This window comes from Rhamphochromis longiceps, linkage group LG7, assembly GCF_057381845.1.
Source record: "Rhamphochromis longiceps isolate RC_006_pf linkage group LG7, R_longiceps_female_GT1.1, whole genome shotgun sequence".
NCBI lineage: Eukaryota > Metazoa > Chordata > Actinopteri > Cichliformes > Cichlidae > Rhamphochromis > Rhamphochromis longiceps.
In genome coordinates, this window is record NC_140563.1 from 9,834,118 (window position 1) to 9,849,914 (window position 15,797).

A 15,797-nucleotide genomic window follows, 5' to 3' on the forward strand; every position below is an offset into this window, starting at 1 on the left:
GATTTCTTTACGTGTAAAGACGTGCATGCGTTTTTGTTTTGTTTTTGGCGAAAGAAAGCATTTTTTCAGCAAAATATTGTCTCTCAAAAAAGTTATAAGCAACTGTTCATACCAGTAATACTGTCAATACTCGCTCATTACGTTTAATGTAAGCCCCGCCCCTTCACTACAATTCGAGGGCGTGTCAGGATACGAAAATGAAAGTCGGAACGTCTGTTTTTTTTGTTTTGTTTTTTTTGACCACGGCTTTGGTTTGAACTAACTCTTAGATCTGCATGTGGAACAGCTTCAGGTGAGTAGCAGCCAGCGTTTTACTTTTTTATCCTCTTTCCTCACAGATGCTTTAGCTCCAAATCAAACGACAGCTCCAGTTTGCAAAACAATACGCTACGAAATGTCCCTCAGAACTTTTCTTTATTACTTGTTCACAACAGGAAGACCATTTCTCGTTGCTCATTAATATTTTTTGTCATTTCCTTCCAAGCATTTTTTCAAACGTGTTAGGACATTTGGACACAGTATTATCAACGATGTGAATGGGTACTGTAAAAGATGAAGCGGAATGGAATTAAAACAATTTGTGGAGGGGACAGCGGTCTGTCAGTGAAGTAGGAAGAAGAAGACACAGAAGAGTGAGGGTAGAGCCTTACTGGCTGTATAGGAGTTTAGTCTCCTTTTTTTCTTTCTAGCTTTGGGAAATTCAGAATCCAGAATTTCAAAAATGTCGTGAGAAGTGCACCAGTATTGCTAAAAAAGTGGAAAATGTGTATCAATGTGTTGCTTCCAGTTGCTTTCATGTTAGTGCAACAACAAAGACTTCTAAGGTGTTGTAAAAAATACTTACAAAAGCTGGGTTTATTCTCCTCACTGTGTCATTTTATTATGTTTTAAGGTTTTGTACCTGAGTTCAGCAGGTGATGGAACTGCAGAGACCTAAATTTGAATCAGTTGGAAACGAAAGCTTGGAGAACTGGCAGTTAATTGGCTTTGGTGGATTTGGTCAAGTCTTCAAGGCTAGACACAAGAAGTGGAGGTGTGACGTGGCCATTAAGCTACCTCGACATGCTGCTGGGTAAAATTAGAACAGAACATTTTTTTCTTTCTATACTTCCAAGTACATGAACTAGTCCTTTCCTAAAGCTTTTACATTTTCCTTCCAACACTAGGGACATAGAACTGTGTGAGGAGGCAAATCATATGGCCAAAGTCTCCTTACACAGTTCTGTGCTGAGGCTTTATGGAATATATAGGGGATGTCCACCAAATGGAGGGCAGAACATTCAGTTGGGAATTGTTATGGAGCTCATGGATAGAGGATCTGTTCAGACCCTGCTGGAGACTTTGTCAGGTCCACCACCATGGCCTCTGGCCTTCCGCTTGGCCTACGAAATCGCTCAAGGAATGAACTTCCTCCATGAGAAGAACATTTTGCACCATGACCTAAAGCCAAGCAATGTACTGCTGGATGATGACCTTCATGCCAAGGTAAAGTGCTATCCACTCAACTCATTAGTTTATACTGATGTAATTGTGTTATTTTATTTTTTTCCTTGATTATTTTGCAGCTGGCAGATTTTGGTCTGTCCAGGGTTTCCACCAGTGTTCTGATGAGCTCTGAAGAAATGTCCACAGTGAAAGGAGGCACATGTCAGTACATGCCTCCAGAGTCTTTTGATCCATCATATAAGCCTGTTCGTAAATTCGACATATACAGGTAAACATTAAAAGAATAGTTGTGGGGATTTATGTATGATTATAGATTTTACCTTAAACACATTGTGTTAATTCCTTCTCTTTCTTTATCTTGTAAAGCTATGGTATTCTTCTGTGGTCTATTATTTGCGGAAAAAAGCCTTTTCCAGGTACAATGAATGGATTTCAGTTACTTATCATTTTCCATAAATTTCTCTATGTTTGTGTGTTTGTTTTTCCTCATAAGTTTCCAGTTTTCTGGTCAAACAATTTTTGCCCTTCTTTGTAAAATTAAATTTTAATTTAGATTTCATGTTTTACAGCTAATATAAACATTATCAAGAAACTTCCAAAAATACACTGTCTCATTTGTGCTCATGTTTTTTAATGAAAGTCTTTATTGTATTTCACACAGATGCTACTCTAGCTCTTTTGAAACTGAAGATCCCAAAGGGGGACAGACCTCCCTGTGATGAAATAGACCAGACAAAGGCAGAAGGGCTGAGAGAGCTGGTTGGCCTCATGGAGAGGTGCTGGGATGGAGATCCATCCCAGAGGCCAGACTTTGGAGGTATGTGTTAACTACCTGTATTAAACACTCTGTATTAAACAGCCGACGTTTTATATGTGCATGAAATCACATATATTCACAATCACATTTTGTTTCAGAGTGTGATGAAATCACTAAGGATGTGTTCTCAAAGCACAGGGCGGGGATTCACCATGCAGTCGGACAAGTCATGAAAAAATTGGTGCAACTCAACTTATAATTTCAGAAATGAACTAATAAAGTAGTCAACAATTTCAATTTTAGATGGAGCACTTTTATCAGACTTCTTTGGGTACTGTTTACTTTCCTAGGATTCACAACATGGTAATCAATATCCTGACACATGTGGTCCACTCGGTGTTAATCATGAGATGCCAGGTAGATTCTTCAGTACGGTTTGTCACTTTATTCTCAGACTTATTCCTTTCTTATTAACAATGAACATCATACAGATATTTCTCTTTTTTTTCAGGACAGTCAGAGTCAAATGATAAAGTTGATGGGAGAACTGAAATGCAGGTATTTAATATGCACTCACAAATCTACCTCTCACAAAGTGAAAAGAAATGTAATCAAGTCTTTCTCAAGTGTTTCTTGATCATTTTAATTACACTTTGCATCATTAGACAGAATGAATGATCTTATTAGTTGATTTTCACATTATGCCACATGTCCCTTGGACACAAGTAGGAAGGATTCACAATCACAATGAGTGTAAAAACAGATATTAGTGTAAAGTTTTAGTAAAGCGTATGGCCTTTATGGTGTATCCTTTTATCAGACTTCTTTGTGTTCTGTTAATTTCGCTTGTCTAGGATATGCAGCTTGATCATCAACATTCCATCACATCGAGTCCATCTGGTTTTACTGCTGAGATGGCAGGTAGATGCTTCACTATGACTTGTCACTTATGTTTATTGTCATACACATTTATTTCTTAACAACAAAAAACATCAGACAGATGTTTTGTATATCTATATATTATTTTCTTTTTCATGACCGCCAGCATCAAACGATACTTTGGACATCCCATTGCGGGTATTTATTTGGAAGCAAGAAGACGCCATAACTATTATCCCCAACTGAAACAGCAAGCCATCATGGGATATGAGTGAATACTCCTCAGTTTACTTAAAGAAAGGGGTTTGCTTAATGTTTGGCACAGATCATTGTCCTATTGTGCTTTGCAAGCACTAGTTCTTTGTGCTTTCAAAGGATTGTGTTGGATGTTAATAGTCTGCATTAAAAAACATTTTAATTGGGCTTTTTAATATTTTACTGTTAAACCTTCTTACAAGGACCTGTATTTTATCAACATGTTTAGACATAAAAACTAAAATTGATATGTATTTGCCTACTCAGTAGAATTGCTTATTTTGTACTCTATACACAGATGTTCTGCTGATTTTACTTTAAATGATCATCTGTCTCTCTGTTAATGATAATAAACTCGTGCTACCCATCAACCTCCTAGTAGATGTACATGTTCCAGGTCCGATTCACAAGATTTTGGAAAATTTGACCTCTGACCTTGACATCACATTCAAAGTTACTTAGATTTGAACTTTTGGTTGGTGAAATTATAGTATGAATGAGAAAACTTGACCTCTGACCTTGACATCGAGGTCACTGAAATTAGAACTCTTCCAAGATTTTTAGTAGCTGCAACTATAGTTTGAATTTCAAAATATTATGCCACCTCGTTTTTGAGTTATTGCATTCAGAAAACTTGGGTCACCACGCCATCCGCCAGGGGAGTATTGACAATACCCATCACAGGAGTGTGTGAGGGTGCAGCTCAAGCGTGAAGGAGTCTTTACATCAACTACATGAACATTTCTGACTCGCCATTAATGACACTCTGGATGCCCCTGTAGTTATCAGTGGGGTTCCAGTAAAAATAAAATAAAAAAAACGATTTTAAAAAAAATCTGTAATTTCTAAATTTATAATATTTATAATTCTTTTCAGGTAGAGACATCAGTAAGTTTAGAAATGAACACCACACAATGCCAAGTGTATTTCACCAGTGATAATTACTGTGAATCATTGTATGTATGAGCAGTGAAATTAAGAAATTTACTGTGTTTTAAGAATGTAGCTTTCATTAAATCCACAAAAACAATAGATTCCACACTTTCTGACTGTACTTTGAACTGATGCATAATTAATATTATTACAAAAGGCCAGAAGTTGCCTATATTTTTTAAAGGTCTTGATGCATGCTCGATCATCCAGGTAAGGAAATTTTTCATTTTAAGATCTAGCAACCCTGTGCCTCACTCAGAATCACACAACTCAGTCATGACAAATGTGTAGCCGGGATTGCCAGAGGTACAATCTTTGTGAGAACACTTTTGACAGACAACACATAGAAGCCATACATTTTTGAGTCAGCTATTGGTGTATGTCGAAACAAATCATTTTGCAACAAGCAAACACATTTATATTACCTTCAGTTTTTAATAAGCATCTATTTATTTAACTCACTAACATTGTGTGAGCTTTCAATACAAAAACACCCCACCACCACCAACATGAAAATTTACTCTGACTCACAAAACCTACAAAATACTTCCTCTATTTAAAGGCTTGTGTGTTTTCCACAAACTGACCATTGCAAAATGGGAAGCTTGCCAGGTTAAATGGTGAGCTGTTAACAGAATCCCACAGTGCTGTGTAATGTGCCAGACAATCCCGGTCTGCAAAAGCTTTGTTCTGTTTAATTTTCGTTTGAAAGAAATAAGTTCACAGTTTCCTTTTTCTCCATTGTTTTTATTTCCTGTCTTTTTCCACATGGTGGCACTAAGTCATCTATACAGAATTAATTAACGGTGCTGTAAAGTTAGAGCGGACTATACCATTATGCTTCTTTTGTAAGGAGTGACAGTGGTATCGAGAGGCTTCTCTCTTTTTTGGAAATTAAGGTTCAGTCAGGAAGTTTAGTTATCACTTTAATTACTGCAGACAAAAACACATTTTCCTTCCAAGCTGCCAACCTCGCCCCGCCCCATCCTCCCTCTTGCTCAGTAAGTAAAGATGGGAAAGTGAAAGCTAGAAAGTCCATAGCTTGGCCACCGCTTTGGTTTGAACTTTCAAATCTGGAAGTGGAACATCTTGACAAAAAGGTGAGTAGCCGCAAGCATTTTAATACATTTTTCGTTTTTAAAACATAAGCCATTTTCCCTTTAAAAACCCCCACACGTAGGAACATGACAAAGAAAATGACGCATGATTGTCTACAACTTGAGGAAGTTTGGGTTGCATTTGTATTTGTGGTCTCAGAAGAGCGAGTATGAGTAATCTAAAAGATATTTAGAGACCGTGATCTCTGAAATCGGAAAAGATTTCAAACAGTTTGTGAACATGGAGGACCCTGCACAGAACCGCGGTTGCACAGACGTTCATGTTAAAATGCAGACAAGACAAGAATATATAACTTGTGAATAATCTATGCAAAAGTTGTGAACATGGAGGAGTCTGCACGATAAACACGAGGGCAACGTTAAAAAAGGGTGCAAGAGTGACGTTAGGTCAACGTCACACTTCAACGTTGATTCAATGACATCGCCTGATATTGACTCAACATTGTTTCAATGTTTCCTTGCTATCTGGGCAGCCTGCCAGTGAAAGAGGAAGCAGTAGATGTAGCTTGCTCTGGTTCGTTCCCTGCTAAAAAAAAACGCATGGAAGAAAATGCCCAGGGATTTGCATCAGTTTGTTAGTGTACTGATAGTCTAGTTAGTTTGCTCATCTTTGATAATCTGTGCTTGTAACTGAGCCCTTACGGTTCCCTTTGATACATAATAACAGTTTTATCAGACGTCCTGCGCACTTTATACCTCTCTGTTCTGGGATTCCAACACGTTCTCACTCCCAAAGCGTAACATTTTACGCTAGGTGACAAATCGTCACCATATTACGTTTTTGGCTACCCACCACGTTCCTAAATGACGACCTCGGAAAAAAGAGGAAATATGAGAACCGCCTGGACTCCATCTACACATGTTCACTACGCATTAGCAGTCAGTGTACTGTTTGTTTGTCACTCGTGTTTTATTCTGTATTCTTTGCTTAATGGTCGTTGGATTAATATTTCTAAACAGCCAAATATTTGTGCATGTCTTTCTACTCTGTTTTAAAAACGTATCATGGTACTGCTGTAGTTATTGAGTATAAACTAAAAGTATGTCTGTGAAGGTTCTCAGTCATCCAGGTCATCGTAGTCAAAGGAGTTTGCAAAGAAAAGCGTCTGGACTTCTTTAAGTTGCTTGAAGACGTTTCACCTCTCATCCGAGAAGCTTTTCAGTTCTAAGGTCAAATGGTGGAGAGTCCCAGATATAAACCTAGTGGGAGTGACCCCCCACAGAGGGACAAAAGGACCCCCTGATGATCCTCTAATCGCCTGAGCCAAGGTGTGAAACTGGGTGTGGGTCCCAATCAGCCAGAGTTTCGGGTGAGTTCATTGTGAAACCTGAGGTGGCCACACCTTATGCTGTGGCCCCACCTTATTTGCATAAGGTGGTGGTGGGGGGGGGGGGGGGGGGGGGCACCTTATGCGAATAAGGTGGGGCCGCGGGGCCGCTATTCGCAGGTTTTCACAATGAACTCACCCGAAACTCTGGCTGATTGGGACCCACACCCAGTTTCACACCTTGGCTCAGGCGATTAGAGGATCATCAGGGGGTCCTTTTGTCCCTCTGTGGGGGGTCACTCCCACTAGGTTTATATCTGGGACTCTCCACCATTTGACCTTAGAACTGAAGAAGCTTCTCGGATGAGAGGTGAAACGTCTTCAAGCAACTTAAAGAAGTCCAGACGCTTTTCTTTGCAAGCTCCTTTGACAACTAAAAGTATGTTTTATTTCCCTTTGCCAACAGAATTATATCAGCAGTTTTGCTACAAAAATGAATGAACATGAAAAAGGTGTGTATTATTTATTATTTCACAGTCACGTTCACAATTTTTATTCTATGATTTTTAAATACATGCTTTCATTTTCTTCATTTACAAGCAGCAGACTTTGTTGATAGAAACAGGGCACAGTTAATCCAAGAAGTTTCTGAAGTGCTGGCGATAGCAGAAGAGCTTGGAGACCTGGTCCATCCTGAAGCCTATTCAAAGATTCGAGCTAAACCGGCAAGTCAAGATAAAATGAGGGAGCTCTTTGAAAGAACACTGCGTTCAGGAGGGGTGAAGGTCAAAGCAGCCTTCTTTGATGCCCTTGAAAAACATCATCCAGAACTAGTGGAGAGGCTTGGTATGATTTGCTCTTATTAAAAAGGTCAAATATGGTTTAACATGTATAACAAGTTAATAGTTTCTCTTTTATTTTCTATAGATGGCTAGTTCCAAAGCAGCTTTTGCATTCCTGCATCTTTTGGACAGAAGCGTCAAAGACCTTTCCTGCCCTTTTAAAACCAAACTTGAATCTTTTGTGAAAAATATGTACTGGTATTATATTTGATACATGAATTTTTTTGAGTTTTTGAAACCTCATTAGTGTGTTTTTTTCCCCCTAAAGACCTAAATAGACTGCACCCAAAATTTCTAAACTAACTGCTAAAAAAATGACAGAATTAGCAAATATGATACAATTTAAAATCAAATGTGCCAATTTCTTCTTATTGTTTTATAATTTGTCAATAAACAGTCCCGTTTTTTTAAAAACCAGTATTCTCTGGGAGTTATTTCATGGTTCAGGCTTTGGATAGTTAATATAGAAATATCTTATATGCATATGTTTTGGTCCATATATCATTTATTGACATTTTGTTAAACCATACTAATTTAAGAACAAGTCATGAATATGAGGCTTAATAAAAATCTCTGTGCAAAATAAGTTTTGCTTCTTAGCTTTTCAACATTTCTGTTGCATTCATTATACATTGGAGGGTTTGTTTTTTCCTTTATCTGGTGGGAGAATGGGAGCAACTGCGAGATAATGAGAGACTTGCAGTAGATAGATAGATAGATAGATAGATAGATAGATAGAGAGAGAGAGAGATTCTAAGAGGCTTTTCTAGTTCAATCCCTCGGTAACTGTCACAAGCAGTCAGTCAGTCAGTCACCTGTAGATGATGTTACTGAAAGCACTGTAGGTAGCAAAGTTCCTACTGTTTCTCAATGAACAGTCCAAACAGTTTAACGATTTAAGATTAAAAAGCTCCCACAGCAGCCAGAACAGACATTTCAAAGATGTTGATCTGCTAAATTTTATTAATTAAAACGTCATAATATAAGAAAGTATTTATAGAACTCTGTTGTTATACTGCCATGATAAATAATAGTGCCACGGTATACAAGCCACTCCTAAATTTAAGTGTGACAAACTAATTAGACAGCATTACGTCTTTAAAAGTTATTCTCTGTCTCATTTCTCAAAGACAGGAAGTTTGTACGTATCCTGGGGTTCGACCTTGTCTCATTCACAGCTCTGTCTACACACACACACACGAACACAGACCGTCACAACATGGTAATCTCCTGTGAGGAAAGTGTTTTCAAGTGTCATCTTGACCCATCCTTCTCTTCCTCGGTACTACTACCTACACTCCACCCAACACCCATCTCACCCCACCCCATTCTGCATTAATGCTCCCAATCCTCTTTGTGGGAGAGTGACGTCTGCTGTCAGAAACAGAGTTAAGCTCAGCAGGCATCAGGAGAATAGAGTAGAGAGAAGCTCCCAGCCGTAGGGATAACCAAGCAAGTTTGGACCTCCAGGGGGATGAATCTCTGCTGCCTACGCAAGGCTTGACTCTCCTCCCCGGGGGCTGCTTGTTCCTTTTGCTGGGGAGAATACAGGAGATCTAAATTTGCTGTGCCACGATAGCGACCTTCATCAACAGGTGGGCAAAAAAAGACTATCCACTGTCTGAGGGCCTTAATGGCCTCCATGGATAAGTGATAACTAACTGGAATACAAACTCAGCCTTGGACAATTTGTTTAGGATCTTTTGTTGCTGTTTCTTCTATTTCCTACAGGTTTGTCATCTGCAAGTCTCGAGCGGCACGATAGCTTACTCCCATATCAGGTGTGTCTGAAAGGTGTTTGTGTGAACATGCACTCAAAGCATTGACTGCGTTAGAGTGTGTCTCCCGGGGTTTGCTGAGGCCACTGTTTACTTGCAGCGTGAAGGTGTGATTGTATTTGTGTGTATGAAACAAGTCACAAGTGCTTAAAGAGTGCGTGATAGGTGGTTGGGCACCGTGGAGGTCAGAGCCCTGGATTTCATAGAGATGGAAGGTCATGCTTCTGACCGCTTTGGAGATGGAGAAAGGGACAGCTACCTCATTGACTACCGAAGGATTGTTGGAGACATGGAACCAGCACGGCCACGGCCCTCAAACAGAGATGGGGAGCAACCTCACCCGTATGGGGGATATGCCCACCCTGTGCTACATGGACATGGATATGAGACAGCAGCCCAGCGATACAGCGCTACACGTATTCAAGCTGGGTATGAACCAGAGAGGTCAGTGTCACACTCTCTTAGCAATCTTCGCACGCTGCAACATCACAAGCTTCTATGTGCAGATGTGATATATGAAGCCGTATAACTTGTAAACATTACACTTCCAGTAGCAACTGAGCTGTTTTCACTTTCTAGTTGCATTGGCTGTGCTCATTACAAGCTCATTTATCAGCTACCTGGGCAGCCTACCAAATCCTCTTACCTACTGTACTGCCGTCATAGGTGTATAGAAGGAGTTTCCATTGACAAGGACGGATTCTCTTTTGTTTGCGTTTCCTGTCTTCTCTCCAACATTTGTAATAGGATCTAGTTACAGTATGTTTGTAAGAAACAGAGACAGATGAGCCACATGCTTTTTGAAATGGATTCAGAATTTAACTGCTGACTAACCAACCATACCTTTATTTTTAGTAAAAATACACTTTCTCCTAATTTAGGTGCACCTTTTTCAATCAGCTAAAGTGATGGACAGAATAATAAAATATTCACTTAAGTGTATAAAATCTGCAACAAGAACAAATTATTGTAAATTTAAAGCTATATATATGTCTATAATGCTGTTGTCTTTTCATTGGGATACACCAGTATTTCGCTCAGTATTTAGATGTGGTGGTGGCTAACTCATATTCTCAGCTCCACGATGAGTGTGTGTGTGTTTTTAAATTTCAGCATGGCTGACTTCTTGATCAGCGGGGGTACGGGTTACGTTCCTGAGGATGGACTCACAGCACAACAACTTTTTGCTATCGGTGACGGACTTACGTACAAGTAAGAAATGCTAAATTTAAAATGAAAAAAACAAAACCCCCAAAACAACCCTCACACACACAAACACATTCATGGCATTGCTTACATGCTGACACAGATCCACATGCACCTAAAGAAACACACATATACACTGTTATGTCATATCTTCCATTAAATCTTTATTAATATCAGCAATGACACATCTGCTCAGGTTTTATTTGGGGGATTATTACGCATAATACTACTTTCAAGGATGAGTCTTGAGTGGTGCTACAGACATTAAAAGCAGTGTCTGTCAGAGTGTGTGTGTGTGTGTGTCTGTGTGTGTGTGTGTGTGTGTGTGTGTGTGTGTGTGTGTGTGTGTGTGTGTGTGTGTGTGTGTGTGTGTGTGTCCTGCACATATCAGTGCTTTAATGGCTGTCAGGATAGTTTCCTTAATGGGGCTATGTGTAGGGTTTATCAGTGTGCAGAGGATAAATGCAGAACGTTTCAGTGTGCTGCTGACAGATTATTTCTGCTTACTGTCAGCTAATAAAATAAAATAAAATGTTGCCGTGTAGGAGTGACTGCAAAACATATAGTTCACATACACAACTATAAGAGGTAGCTTTACAAGTGTTTTGCTGGTCAGTCAATGTCACTATTAACATTAAATGCTGCTTACCAGTCGCCACAGTGAGGCTGGTTTTGTTTTTTCAGTTAAGTCTTTGTGTGTTTCCTCATGGCAAAAAGTGGTCCTGGCGACACCTGCAATAGCAGGAAGCACTAAAAAGGTGGTGTTGAGTTTGTCAGCACGGTAGCATCGCAACAGTGGAAGATGCACACACAAAACTTTACAGGTGAGTAGCTGAGATCAAAATGAGCGCCGAGTTTGAAGATAGGTGGCATCCAACCCATGAGTGCTAACAACTCATGTGATGATGTAGTGATCAGTGAGAGCTGAGATCAAATCGACGCGCTGACCAGTGCAATGACTGATGTGACCCCACTGAAAAGTGATTTCTAATTTAGTTTGTGCAGTACTTCATAGTCGTCATGATCTTATCTCTCTGTCACCTCTCCCCTTTCAGTGACTTCTTGATCCTCCCCGGTTTCATAGATTTCACTTCTGATGAGGTGGTAAGTGTCATCATACTGTCTAATATATTAAACATAGCCTACTGCTCAAACTTTCTCAGTGTACTGCTCATGTGATGTGATGTAGTTGGGATTAGGGTTCTTCAACATGGGTTATGTCACAACACTAGTTGCTATAATCCCTGTGAGGTTGCTGCTTTGGTGAATGGCAACACAGGAATAGTTTCCTTTGAAAACTGTCACGAGCAAAGTGAGCTAAGTGTGCTTCAAACACGGTGTCCTTTAACTCATTATATTTTATATTGCTGTTATTAAGGTGCTGCTGTAATCAGTCCCTAACTCTTTGTTGTGTTGCTTAGTTAAAGGTGCATGAGCACGGGGTTGTTTATTTGACTTGCACTGTGTTCATCTTTTTGAACTCTGCTGGAACATTAAATTAATTTCATGACTAGATCACATGGGTTATTGCTGGAGAGCAGGTGTTCGAGGAAGCCACCTGGGTCCTTTAAACACTCACCCGGTTAGTACAGCAACTCCACTTCTGATGCGTCCAAACTGGCTCACTGCAGGGCAAATGAGCCAGTTAAGAAATACTTATTTAATTTGCTAAAACGCTTGTTGTAGACCTCAGTGTTGCAGTATAAGGTGATAAATTTGTTTCCAAATGCATTGAACTTTTAAGGATCTAACTTCAGCCCTGACACGAAAGATTACCCTGAAGACGCCTCTCATTTCATCTCCTATGGATACAGTCACGGAGTCATCCATGGCCATCGCCATGGCAGTGAGTACAAACACTGCAGAGTGTTATATACATCACACTTAGTAGCTGAGTAGGTACTGCTCAAATGATGCTTTTCTTCACTTACTTACTCCTGTCTCTAATTGGTTGGATTCAGCTGATGGGAGGGATTGGAATAATTCATCATAACTCCACTGCTGAGTTCCAGGCCAATGAGGTGCGCAAAGTGAAGGTGAGACAGAAAAAGTCACTGCACACATGTGCTCTAATTAAACAGATGAAATCATTTTTGATCTATGAAGCCCCTAACAGCCATCTGATATGGAAATTAAATCCCACTCGACATTCGTGTTTCTGTTTTTGCTAGAAATTTGAGCAGGGCTTTATTACAGATCCAGTGGTAATGAGTCCCCGTCACACAGTAGGCGATGTGTTCGAGGCCAAGTTACGCCATGGTTTCTCTGGGATACCGATTACAGAGACTGGCAAGATGGGCAGCAAGCTGGTCGGCATAGTTACCTCCAGGGATATCGATTTTCTTTCTGAGAAGGACCATGACCAACCGCTTGAAGAAGTGAGTGTATTAATGTTGTGGACGATTCTGCAAGAATTTGTATATTTTTGAGAACATAATCTGGTAAACGGTAAATGGACTGATTCTTATATAACACTTTTCTACTCTCCCGGAGTACTCAAAGTAAGAATTATAATATCAAACGAGTGTGTGTGTGGTCACAGTTTATTTTCTGATGCAGGCAATGACAAAAAGAGAAGATCTAGTTGTTGCACCAGCTGGAGTCACACTAAAAGAAGCTAACGATATACTGCAACGTAGCAAAAAAGGTAAAGCTTTAAAGAGTAACTCTGCCGTATGGTAGCAATCATAATTGTGACTGTAGCATATTTGGCCTTTCCTTTCTCATTCTCCCAGGTAAGCTCCCCATAGTTAATGACAACGATGAGCTCGTCGCCATTATCGCTAGGACTGACTTGAAGAAGAACAGGGATTATCCTCTGGCTTCCAAGGACTCTCGTAAACAGCTGCTGTGTGGAGCCGCCATCGGTACCAGGGAGGACGACAAATACAGACTGGACCTCCTCGTGCAGGCTGGAGTCGATGTTGTTGTCCTGGTAAGTTTTGATTGTATTGTAATTAAACTTTTGTTTGATCTGTTATTTGATTCTAATTTTTTATTGGATCACATATAGTCAGCTAAGTCATTGGTCTCATAATAATCACCGGATGAATGGAACTACAGAGTTGGTATGAGTGTTTGACCGATCTTAAGTCATTTTCCCATAATTTTGTTTTATTATTATTATTATTACAGGACTCTTCTCAAGGAAACTCAGTCTATCAGATTAACACGATAAACTACATCAAGCATAAATATCCCGAACTACAAGTGGTTGGAGGAAATGGTGAGCACCATTTCTTTACTCGGGACTGTCTTCTTGAATTCATCTTCTACATTTGTGCCTTTCTTTGTCACTTTTCTGTGCCTCTGTCTCTCTCTAGTGGTGACAGCTGCTCAGGCCAAAAACCTCATAGATGCCGGTGTGGATGCCCTGAGGGTGGGAATGGGGTGCGGCTCTATCTGTATCACACAGGAAGGTACGATCATACTTAATCATGGGACATAAAAATGTATGAATTTCACTGTATTGAGGATACTTTGCTCCCAACCATCACATCGTGGTCTTGTTTCTCAGTAATGGCCTGTGGACGGCCCCAGGGCACATCAGTGTACAAGGTCGCGGAGTATGCCAGACGTTTTGGAGTGCCGGTAATCGCTGATGGAGGCATTCAAACTGTTGGACATGTGGTAAAAGCTCTTGCCCTGGGAGCATCTACGGGTAAAAGAAAGAAATTTTCTCTCATTTTCTGGAGGCATTAAATTTGTGTGTATACTTGGATTAGTCACTGAACAATTCAGTCTTTTTCCTTCCTCAGTAATGATGGGATCATTGCTGGCGGCAACTACTGAAGCTCCAGGAGAATATTTCTTTTCTGACGGTGTGCGCCTGAAAAAGTACAGAGGAATGGGCTCCTTAGATGCCATGGAGAAAAATAACAGCCAGAAACGCTACTTTAGGTGAGATTTTTACTGGAAAACACTTAATCTGGAAAACTTACCTTGTTAATCATGTGAATTATGTTTGTGTGCCCAGTGAGGGAGATAAGGTAAAGGTAGCTCAAGGTGTTTCGGGGTCAGTACAAGACAAAGGCTCCATTCATAAGTTTGTTCCTTACCTCATTGCTGGCATCCAACATGGCTGTCAGGACATAGGAGCCAAAAGTTTGTCCATTTTACGGTAAGTGTCAAACTGTGCGTCTGTTTAGTGTGAGATTTGTTACGTGAAGGCTTTCGCCAAGTATCCTCCTGTGATCTGTCTCCAGGTCAATGATGTATTCTGGAGAACTGAAGTTTGAGAAGAGGACCATGTCGGCTCAGATGGAAGGTGGCGTCCACGGGCTTCACTCGTAAGTCTGACGTTTGACTGTTTGTTTAAGGTGACCTTTACCCCTCCGCTGCAACCCCTTCTTTCTCCATGTATGTCTTTTTCTTTTCCTGTTTCTGTTGTCTAAACATTTTAATACCAGTGACAGTATGTGAACATGCTGTTGTTAGATATACTTCATTGTTAAGTGTCCATTAATTTACCTTCAACAGTATAAAACTCTCTTATCTTTTTCTCTTTATTACTCATGCTATCATATTAGATATTCTTTTGTGCCATGTAAGTAATCATTACCTCCATCTTCTCCTTTCTTAAAAAAAACCCATCTTCATTTATTTTTCTAACTGTAAAGTTTATGCTTTCCCTCTTTTTTTTCTATTCCACATGTAGTCATGAGAAGCGGTTTTACTGAAACAGGTGGAAGAGGAAACACCCGATCGGGACCCAACGTCCCGACCCCAGCAGCTATGAGCAGATGCACCGGGCGCATGTGATCAGAATGCAACACATGAAGCTCCTGTGACTTCTACACTCTAAAGTTTAAACAAAACTATTCTGTGACCTTCTGTTCATTGGTGTCCCAGCTCTGACCCCAAAACAACTCTCTTAAAGTTCAAAGAGCCTAAAAGGATCGAGCCAAAGAACAGAGTTTTAGAGGATGGTCACAAACTCTTAATCTGTTGTTCTCCCTCTCAGGTCAAGGTGTAGAGGGAATCCTGTTATTACCTATTCTGTTGTTCCCTTTCAACAAACTTGTCATGATATATCTGCCGAGCTTGATAGAGAGGAGTACAGCCATATATTTCCTTGCTCATTTACTACTTTTACTACCCCTCCCCCCCTTTTTTTTGTGGGAAATCAAGTAAATAACAGCGCACAGAGCTTTAATCACATACTTTTAGTTCTCTTTCTCTCATATATATAACAATAACAAGTGAAGTGTGCTAATAAACACAGAAGAGTAAAATTCTCATAATGTTTTTAGTGCACAGCTTTGTCACTCAAGTCATTTCTTTGATGCGTGTCGGTGAGCTCTGTGCTGCTCTGT

The 15,797-nt window shown here is 40.0% G+C and overlaps 2 protein-coding genes across 4 annotated transcripts; both read left to right on the plus strand.

Moving 5' to 3' along the window:
- The first annotated feature begins 38 nt into the window (after positions 1 to 38).
- LOC146664775 (receptor-interacting serine/threonine-protein kinase 3-like) lies at positions 39 to 7,911 on the plus strand. Of its 3 annotated transcripts, XM_085412051.1 has the most exons (14): positions 39 to 292; positions 893 to 1,072; positions 1,167 to 1,485; positions 1,566 to 1,714; positions 1,813 to 1,862; positions 2,108 to 2,263; positions 2,362 to 2,444; positions 2,554 to 2,620; positions 2,715 to 2,761; positions 3,058 to 3,124; positions 3,240 to 3,277; positions 7,117 to 7,168; positions 7,257 to 7,502; positions 7,584 to 7,911. In XM_085412051.1, exons 2-14 carry the CDS (start codon positions 918 to 920, stop codon positions 7,589 to 7,591), a joined length of 1,437 nt encoding a protein of 478 aa, XP_085268177.1. In that variant the 5' UTR covers positions 39 to 292; positions 893 to 917; the 3' UTR covers positions 7,592 to 7,911. The 3 variants fall into 3 exon arrangements, with proteins under 3 accessions (XP_085268177.1, XP_085268175.1, XP_085268176.1); XM_085412049.1 differs by lacking the exons at positions 7,117 to 7,168; positions 7,257 to 7,502; positions 7,584 to 7,911 and having other exon boundaries at positions 51 to 292; positions 3,249 to 3,708; XM_085412050.1 differs by lacking the exons at positions 39 to 292; positions 7,117 to 7,168; positions 7,257 to 7,502; positions 7,584 to 7,911 and adding an exon at positions 335 to 632 and having other exon boundaries at positions 3,249 to 3,708.
- Positions 7,912 to 8,950: 1,039 nt separating this feature from the next.
- On the plus strand, positions 8,951 to 15,756 carry impdh1a (IMP (inosine 5'-monophosphate) dehydrogenase 1a). Its single transcript, XM_085412054.1, has 17 exons — positions 8,951 to 9,093; positions 9,230 to 9,720; positions 10,390 to 10,488; positions 11,538 to 11,586; positions 12,227 to 12,328; positions 12,444 to 12,518; positions 12,654 to 12,860; positions 13,042 to 13,129; positions 13,218 to 13,417; positions 13,618 to 13,708; positions 13,806 to 13,901; positions 14,000 to 14,143; positions 14,241 to 14,382; positions 14,459 to 14,602; positions 14,688 to 14,771; positions 15,012 to 15,028; positions 15,140 to 15,756. The coding sequence occupies exons 2-17, from the start codon at positions 9,485 to 9,487 to the stop codon at positions 15,241 to 15,243; spliced, it is 1,878 nt and encodes a 625-aa protein (XP_085268180.1). The 5' UTR covers positions 8,951 to 9,093; positions 9,230 to 9,484; the 3' UTR covers positions 15,244 to 15,756.
- Positions 15,757 to 15,797: the final 41 nt, after the last annotated feature.